A 9,124-nucleotide genomic window follows, 5' to 3' on the forward strand; every position below is an offset into this window, starting at 1 on the left:
CGCTTCAGGGCCGGGTTGTGCTGCTGGTACCTCTGCAGGCACTGGAAGGCGCTGCGGTGCGTCTGCAGGGCCAGAGCGGGGCAGGGGCTGACCAGGCCGCCCTGGGGGACTGGCGGAGGGCACCCCGACAGAAGGCCCAGGGCCACTGAAGAGGGCCCTTGACATCAGCTCATCGAAGTGTGCCCACAAACGTCGCCTCCCTGATGTGACACCAAAATCACCGCAAGCACAAATTCCCAAGGGAGGCCTCTGCTTGGCCAGGACTGCGGCAAAGCATCCTGCACTACAGGCCGGGCTGCGGCCCTTAGGCACCCCCTCTGAAGCCCCCCTCAGGGGTGGCTGAGAGATGCACGTGTCAGGGTGGTACTGGAGAGTCCCTGGGGTGGCGCCTGTGTCCAGGGACGCCCTCTCAGGGAGAGCTCCGAGGTAAAGGCCCCCCAGCTTCCAGCTGAGCTCACAGACCCCCGGGGCCCACTGTAAACGTTTCTGTGCATGTCCTCCCCCTCACTCATCTGTGGAAAAGCGGTTTTCCACGAGCCCCCTGCGGTGACGTGACGTGTCTTCTCTCCCAGAGAAAGCTCTCTGGTTACAGAGCACAGGGGTTGGCGATGTCTTTTGAGACATCAAAAGCAGGATCTGTAAAATGAAGAATTCCTAAGCTGGACTTCACCAAAGTTAAAAAGACAATGGCAAGAGAATCAGAAGACAAGTCCCAGACTGGGAGAAGATAACTGCAAAAGGCACATGTAATACGGACGGTTACCTGAGTCACACAGAGCACACGTATGACTTAGCATCAGAACGTGAACAGCTTGACCAAAAGTCAGGCCAAGACCTCAGGAGACGCCGCACCAAGGGCGACATACGGAAGGCAGATAGGTGCGTGGGGACAAGTGCCCCCTGGACAGTCGTCCAGGAAGACGCAGGTTAACCCAAGACACTGCAAAAGCAGCCGAGATGCAGAACCCTTACGCACCAGATGAGGGGGACGCGGGGCGGCGCAGCCGCTGTGGGAGACAGCCAGCTGCTTTCTCACAAGCTGAGCGCGTCCGCACCGCGTGGCCCAGCGGCTGTGCTCCCAGGTATTTATCCAAAGGGAGGAAAACGTCCCTCCACCCAGAAACCTGCATGTGGGTGTTACTGGCAGTTTTACCCATAATTGACAAGTCTTGTAAGCGCACCCAGGACGCCCTTCGGTAGGTTAATGGAAAACTCTCGCCCATCTAGACAATGGAATGTTAATCGGCGTGAACAAGAAGAGAACCATCAAGCCACGAAAAGACATGCAGGAACCTTAAATGCGTATCGATGCGAACCACGACGAGTCAGCGTAGATCTATCTCTGGTAAAAAAGAAAAAAAAAAATCTCCGTCTTGTGAGTGATGCTCATAACAGGGGAGGCTGTGTCCATGTGGAGGCAAAGGGTGTGTGAGTAAGCCCTGTGCCTTCCTCTCAGGCTTTGCTGTGAACCTAAAACAGCTTTAAAAAAAAAAAAAAACCAGCCTTGGGCATCCCCTGGTGGTCCGGTGGTTAAGACGCCGCACTTCCACTGGAGGGAGGGTGGGTTCGATCCCTAGCCAGGGAACTAAGATCCCACAAGCCTCACAGTGCAGCCAAGACAAAACAAAAACACAGTCTTAAAAATACTGGGCTTCCCTGGTGGCTCCGTGATAAAGAATCCGCCTGTCAATGCAGGAGACATGGGTTCGGTCCCTGATCCGGGGAGATCCCACATGCCTTGGAGCAATGAAGCCCGTGTGCCACACCACTGATGCCCGTGTGCCCTAGAGCCCGTCTCTGCAAGAGAAGCCGCTGCAACGAGAAGCCCGCGCACTGCACCTCGAGAAAGCCCACACGCAGTGACGAAGACCCAACACAGCCAGTATCAAATTAATAATAAAAGAGACAGACTGAGGAAGTAGAGACAAGGGAAGAACTCTCTGGTGGTCCAGTCATTAGGACTCAGGGCATAAAATGACTTTTTAGAGCATCATTTACCAAGTAAGTAAAAGAGTGCGTACTAAGTTGCACAGCATCTAAATGCAATCGCAAGACAGAGACACAAGGCAGAAGGACTTGTCTGCACTGTTAGGCCAGGTTCCAGCCTAGTCGCATGAACACAACTATTTCAGAGCACAATTCACAGATGTAACAAACTCTACTTAACAGGCTTTCACAGACTCCTAGATTCAGGACAAAGGATGCACTTTGGTTTTTAAATGGCTTTGCTAAGTTTAGCTGAGTTTGCTGTAACCATGCACTTGGTCACAAAAGTGAGAAATTAAAAAGAGGAGATTTTAGGGACTTCCTTGGGGGTCTGGTGGTTAAGATTCCACACTTCCACTGCAGAGGACGCAGGTCTGACCCCTGGCTGGGGAGCTAAGATCCTGCATGCTACGTGAAGTGGCCAAAAAAATAAATAAAACGAGAATAAATTTTAAAACTGCCATAAAATTCAAACTGAAGAATAAAAGGCTTTCTAAGAAACGTCACTGTTTAAAAATGATACAACATACTTCTACATAATTTAAGATCCAAAGCAGCAATGAAAACCATAGTCACTCCAAAACCGATAAAAAAGAGACATTTTGTACCACGCTGTTCTCAGAAAACTGGACCTCAAACACCATCTTCATTAAAGACAGAGGTGAGTGAGAACTCAGTCCCTGCCTTAGGAGACGAGAAAGAACAAAACCCAAAGGAACCAGGTAAAGAGTCTTCCCAGACCACCAGAGCACGGTCCAGAGCAGGAGGTGAGGCTCGGGAAAGGGACCAAGCAGGCGGGACACCGAGGCTGCTCAGGAGGGCATCCGTGGGAGGTGGTGTGGTCCAAGCAACCTCTGACCTCCTCCAGCCGCCCTCCCGAGTGGCCCGAGCCGACCCCTCCAGCCGCCCTCCTGAGTGGCCCGAGCCGACCCTCCAGCTGCCCTCCCGAGTGGCCCGAGCCGACCCTCTGGCGGCTGCAAGGGCAGGCCCTGGACGCAGCATGACCCTCACCCCCAGCTCCTCGGCGATACTCTGCCAGTCCAGGTGGCCGTGCTTGGCTGCGACGGCCTTCAGCTGGGCCACCTCCTGTTCGCTCCACTCCTGCTTGTTGATGCTCGGGTGCTCGTGGTTCTGCCAGAACTTGCGGATCTCCTCCGTGCTGCGGCCTCCCTCAAACTGCAGACAGACAAACAGACCTGTCTGTGTGGGAGTGGGCCGCGGGGAGTGGGGTCTCTGTCCAGGCTGCCGGGAAGTGCCGGCGGGGAAGCCCCCAAAGCGATCCATGCTGCTGGACCTGCGTGTGACCAAAGGGAGTCCCAGCAGGCTTAGTGGCCACGCAGGTCGTGGCCTCAATGACCGGTGCTGACCCCGCCCTGGCCACTGGGACTCACGTTGACGTTGGAGATCTTGTCCCAGTCGTGGCTGTCCAGCCTGTCGCCCAGCAAGGCCTCCTCCGGGAGCTGACTGCAGAGAGGGCGGGGTCACGGGGTCATGCCAGCCCTCAGCTCCCCACAGACCATGCCCGCCCCGGCAGGACCGCTCACTTGATGTCCTGCACCTCCTTTTCCGCTTCCCTGGCCTGCTTCTCCAGGATCTGCTTCTCCAGCTCGCTTGTGGCCCTGCTCTGCTTCTGCTGCAAGTACTCCAGCCTGAAAGGCAGGGAAAGGCGCCTGTGGGACCGACGGCGATGCTGTGCCCGCGGCCAGCTGGCCTGGTGTTTCCACGGATCTGGGCAGGCACCCGCGGGGCTGGTCTCCTGCCAGCAACGCCACGCGGCACGGCTGTGGGGAGCACAGGCTCCAAAGGCTGACCCTCCCCACCAAACACCCGGAGAGAAAGCCGCAGCCCTGTGTGCAGCTGTTGTGACGGGCACGCGGGCAGTGCACACGGCGGTGCTCACACAGGAGACACGACTGGCACCCGGCACGTCGTCCGATCTCCAAACGTGCTGACCCTCAGAGACAACCACCTCCAGGACAAGCCGAGCAGGACCCGAGGCGTGACCCCACTGCCCCAAAACAAGCCCGGACCCACTCGAGCCGGGAGGCGGCCCTAGGGACCGCTGGCCTGACCCCAGGTGCTGCAGCGTGGTCAGGAGATCCCACCCCGTCAGCACACGTGGGACGCCCGTCTTGCCAACAGTTCTCTTTCTCAGCGCAGCCCGATCCAGGCCGACGACTCACGGAGGACGGGCTGGCCCTCACACCCCCCACCAAGGGAGAGGCCAGGGGCTGTGCTGCTCCTGCTGCAGCGGGGGACGCGCGCAAGGCCTCTGGCCACGGAGCCGCCAGCCCGCCCGGGCCTCGCCCCAGGGCAGGGAGCCTCCGCACTCACTTGAGCAACTTGGGCTGGAGCAGCCGCTGCAGGCGGTCGCTCACCACCGACTTCCTGAGCAGGACCTTTTCCCAGGTCTTCCCTGCAGAGAGATGAGGATGCGACGGGGTAACTCAGGGTCACACCCTGTCAGCGACGACCCCCCAGCCCACCCTGTCCAGCCCGTGGCAAGGAAGTGACCGTGCGGGAGGCCGCCCGGGACTCGCCCCCAGCACACACCCCGGAGCAGGGATGAGGTGGGAGAGCACAGAGCGAGCCCGGGGAGGCCCGGTCTGTCCCTCACGAACCAACCCCGTGACCCCACTCAGTGGGGAAGGGCAGGCCCTCAGGTGGGCCAGGCCAGCGGTCAGGGCGGACTCCTGGGGCGGGGCTCGTACACTTGGTCACCAGGAGCTCCGTGAAAGCCTTGATGCCCTGGGCAGCCTTCTCCCGCGTGTCCTCGTTGGCAGGAGGCCCCTGTCGGAGAATGGCAGGCGGATCACTCTGTGGGCAGAGCCAAGCATGCTCTCCGCCGGGACTCAGGACCCTGGCCCCCAGCGTGCGTGGACACCCGGCCCTAGAGCACGGCCTGGGAAGCGGCCCTGGACGCCACCTGCAGCAGGGCCGGGCTGCCCCGCGGGGAGGACTCAGCGCCGCCTGTCCGTGGGCCGAAGCCACCTGCTCCCTCCCAAGGACACAGGCCTGCCGCTCCCTCCTGGGGCTGGCAGGGTTTCAGTTCAGCAAGCCCGGGGAACATGCTCCTGAGAATTTGAGGAAGTCCCGATGCCCACGGCAGGTCGCGGGGACGCGAGCAGCGCGCGGGCCACTCACCACTCCCGTGACCCTGTCCCTGAAGTAGGGCTTCATGAAGTGTCCGAGGTACAGGTTTGGGGGCGGGTTCCTGTCGTCCTTCACCTTGGGGCCCTTGACGCCCATAAGGTCGCCCATGACTTCCTCCTGCAGCAGACACACAGGGCCGCTGGTGGGTCGGCCAGCAGCGGCTCCCCTGGAGGACGGGACCCAGGGCCCGGTGCCCCGGGGCCGGGCAGCAGCGCCTCCCGGGCCAGGCCCGCCTGACCTGCTGCTCCCGGTTCTGGGCCAGCAGCAGGCTGACCTCCGCCAGCTTCTCCCGGACCACCTCTTGGTAGACCATGTTCAGCTGCAGGCAGGTCTCCGGGTCTTCAGGGAGCGCCTTCTCCTTGGGGTCGTCCTCGTCGTTGCTGGCTTCACCCCACCTCTCTTCCTCCTGGAGACAAGCGGGGAACTGCAGGTGAGGGAGACACGCGCACACGCACGGCTGCAGGTGAGCTGCGGTCTGGCCGCTGGGCCGGTGACACGCCACCCTGACCGTGGACCACACAGCGCCCGGACACGTCTCCTAGTTTACAACGGTCCAATTTAGACGGGAGGTGGGAGGGAGGCTCATGTGTATGGCTGATATGTATGGCTGATACACGCTGATGTGTGATGGGAACCAACGCGATATTGTAAAACAATTACCTTTCAATTAAAAATGAATAAATTTAAACAAAGAAAGAAAATGATTAAAAAACAAAGCCGATTCATATGCCGTCTCTAAGAATACACCTCAGGTGAGAGAATGAGGAAATGAGCAATTTTCACCGTCGACAGTAAAAACTCCCGAGAAACTCGGACTCGCTGTACAACAGGTTTGCTGGCAGACGCAGGGAGTGGGAACGTGGGCCCCACGGCGCCGGCAAGACTGAAACCAAGCTGAGCCAAACAGCCACCTCAAGGTGGCGCGTCTGAAGGCTGCGAAACTACAGTAAGTCCGTATCAGGGCACCACCCAGCTACTACAAAGAGGAAACAAATCCATGTCTATCGACTTAGTGGAAAAACAAAAAGCAATTATAAAAATTTCCCAAACTAACAGAAAATCACAAGATACACAGACGGCAGGCACGGAGCGGCAGGCCCGAGCGCTCCCTCTGCTCCCAGCTGCTGCTCTCGGCTCCAGCGCGCGCGCACCGACCGGGGCTGCCACTGCCCCCGACGCATGGAGCGGTGACTACGGGGCAGGACCAGGCAGCACGCTCAGCCTCCCCCGAGTCATGTCTGGCTGAGGTCAGTGCGGCCGGCAGGAGCTAAGAGAAGGCGAGAGGAGTGAACGCCCAGCTGTGATGACGGTTATCTCTAGGGACGTGTGTACTTCTGATGACACCCCTTCTCTCTTGACTGACAACATCTGTGAGACTTTAATAATACAGAAGAGCCAAGGTGAGTTCCAAGCACCCCCTCCCCAGACCCACTGGAAGGGTGGTGTGTCCACTTTAGCGAGCACGGCCACCTCAGGCCGCAGGTTACCGAGAGCAGTGGGCCAGCAGCGTCCGAGTCCAAGTCCTCGTCGGGCAGCGAATCTGCAGGAATGCAAGCACACGGTGTCGGTGCCCAGCGCTGGACGCAGCAGCTGGTGATGCACCCCACAGGTGCTGAAACCAACCGGCCAGTGCAGCCACAGACCGGGGGGCGGGGGGGGCGCTGAAGCGAGGAGGTCCACAGGGGACAAGAGGCCTGGGGTGGGATGCACGCTGCGTGGACCTCCCCCACCCCCCGCCTATGCCCGGGGGGCTGAGCACAGCCCTCTGTGTGCAGTGGGCACTGGGCTGAGGGTAGGATGAGCCAGAAAGACAAGATGTCAGCCTAACGTGGGGCTTCCCCAGGCATGGAGCAAACAGGAACTGTAGGGACAGCCAGGGCAGGCTTCACGAGAGACAGCTCTGTCCTTGGGGAACTGGAGCTGGTCAGAGCGGGGAGGGGGGCCACGCACAGAGGCCCAGGATCAGGTGAGAGAAGGCCCGTGTAGCTGGGAACCGTGACAGGCTCAGCCTTAGGGCCGCCCCTGAGCCTGAGGGATGGGAGGCTGGGCCCTGGATGGCTCGGTCTGTGCAGGCAGACCTCAGGCCAGAGCTGCCGGGAGGGGTGCTCGGGGCCCAGGGGAGCACATGGGGTGGGCAGAAGGGGAGCCCTGGCAGCGGGGGCCTCCGACAGAGGGCAGCTGCCTGAGCACCAGGAAGAGATCCAAGGGGTCTCAGCGGTGGCAGACTGTTCAAGCCGGGGGGCTGAGGCCAGCAGCCTTCCGATCCTGAGAAGGAGAGCAGGGCCCCCCTCCCAGGACAGCCTGCGGCCCCAAGAGGCAGGGTGCTCATGCATGCCCGCAGGGCCAGGGGCTGATGAGAGAGCATGGTGATGCTGGCCAGCGGACTAAAGACCCAGCGGTGTGACGCACTGTGGCTGACCGTGGTCCAAGGGCAGACACGGCCGCTCTGACCAAGGAGTGTGGGTGCTGACCTGCATCCGAATCCGAGTTGAGACTGGACTCTGAGACGTCCATGCTGATGCTCGAGCAGCAGGGATCCAAGATCCTCTCCAGCTGCTGGATCTCCCTGGAGATCCTCTCTCTCTCAGCATCCACATCCATGACAGCCCCGCCTGCAACACATCCTGAGATGTCAGAAACCCAGAGCACGCGGGAACCCCACCTGCCCCTCAGACGCTCGGCCCTGCGGGGGACGGCAGAAGCCTGACCAGAGCAGGCACCGGGCTCCGAGAAGCCCAGGCGTGACGACGGTATCTCTGGGGAGCCTTGGGCCTACCTGGCACCCCCAGGGCCCTGTGAGCTCCTGCTCTTTGCCTTGTCAGCCACGCTGAGGCTGCAGCCAGCACCGGGGCAGGGGTTGCGGGAGGGCAGTGATGGATAGCAACACCGCCCAGCTGCCCGGTCTGTCTTCCCACCACAAAACCCAATGCATCAAAAGCAAAGTGTGGTGGCAAAGTCACTAGAGGACAAGGACGAGGCCCATAACCCCGAGGTGCATCCGCTCGCCCCCCAGCACAGAGCTGGACACAGAGGGCATCGGGCACCAAATAAAATACACACCCACCGGGGGGCAGGGTCCACAGCCTTGGGTGGAAGCCCCCTCCGGGAGGGCAGGGCCTGCTGAAGCCCCAGCACAACACCTGGCTTTCGGGACTGAGCCTGAACAAGCCTCTGAGAAAGGAACAGGTACCTCTTTTCCTTTGGAAACAACAGTCTGGGACGTCTAATAAACAAGTGGGAGAATAAACCAGGGGCAGAGGGAACGCCAGGGAAACACAGGCTCAGACTTAGGGGCCAAAACACCCAGGAGAAGCCCCTTCCCACCCGTGGCCGCCCCGCAACGCCCCCCCGGTGCAGGCGATCGGGGGCCTCCAGAGCGGCAAACAGGGCCGCCGCCGCCACCCGGAACGCCCCCAGCTCGCGGGCAGCGGGAACGAGGCTTCCAGGACGGGCGGCGTAGTCCGGCCGCCCGGCCCGCGCGCCCCCGACGGGGCCCGGGCGATAACAAGGCCCTGCGCGTAGCCCGCTCCCCAGCCAGCCGGCCGGCATGCCGCCTCTCGCCGCTCCTCCCCCGCCGCCCCCGGGCTCTCCCGGGTCGCTCCTCCTCCCGGCCCTCCCCTGCCCGCTCCTCACCTGCACTGGGACCCGGCCCCTCAGCCTCCACGCACACGCTTCCTTACGTCGCCGCGGGCCGGAAGTCCCGCCTCCAAGGCCGCGACGGAAACGCAAGGCACGTTGGGATCGGGCTCTCGGGACGGGCCGGTGGTGCCCCCGCGCGGCCAGCATTGGAACTGCCCGCGTCCGCCGGCACTCAGCTGGGGTCCCGGGTGCCTTGGTCACGCTCCCGGGGGTGGGACCTCTTGCAGCCGCCCCCGAGCTTGTCTGTGCTGTTTCTCCGTGAGTTGTCTCCAGGGTTTTGGTAGAGGAACCGAGGAGAAAACCCGCCGAGTGCTCAGGACTGTCCTGGCCATGGCCACGTCAGTTC

The 9,124-nt window shown here is 61.1% G+C and overlaps 1 protein-coding gene across 1 annotated transcript in view; it reads right to left on the bottom strand.

The window, feature by feature from the left end:
- Positions 1 to 8,581, bottom strand: part of SNAPC4 (small nuclear RNA activating complex, polypeptide 4, 190kDa) — a 22,856-nt gene extending 14,275 nt beyond the window's left edge. Inside the window, exons 1-10 of the mRNA XM_010838754.1 lie at positions 7,611 to 8,581; positions 6,627 to 6,679; positions 5,378 to 5,545; positions 5,131 to 5,256; positions 4,698 to 4,776; positions 4,321 to 4,402; positions 3,531 to 3,635; positions 3,378 to 3,450; positions 2,998 to 3,162; positions 8 to 62 (exon numbers count right to left, since the gene is read on the bottom strand). Of these exons, the coding sequence (XP_010837056.1) occupies positions 8 to 62; positions 2,998 to 3,162; positions 3,378 to 3,450; positions 3,531 to 3,635; positions 4,321 to 4,402; positions 4,698 to 4,776; positions 5,131 to 5,256; positions 5,378 to 5,545; positions 6,627 to 6,679; positions 7,611 to 7,740 (1,036 nt within the window). The 5' untranslated portion in view covers positions 7,741 to 8,581. The remainder of the gene's footprint in view (positions 1 to 7; positions 63 to 2,997; positions 3,163 to 3,377; positions 3,451 to 3,530; positions 3,636 to 4,320; positions 4,403 to 4,697; positions 4,777 to 5,130; positions 5,257 to 5,377; positions 5,546 to 6,626; positions 6,680 to 7,610) is intronic.
- Between the last annotated feature and the right edge of the window lie 543 nt (positions 8,582 to 9,124).

The sequence above is a fragment of the Bison bison genome, unplaced genomic scaffold (genome assembly GCF_000754665.1).
Source record: "Bison bison bison isolate TAMUID 2011002044 unplaced genomic scaffold, Bison_UMD1.0 scf7180017846162, whole genome shotgun sequence".
In the NCBI taxonomy this organism is placed as follows: domain Eukaryota; kingdom Metazoa; phylum Chordata; class Mammalia; order Artiodactyla; family Bovidae; genus Bison; species Bison bison.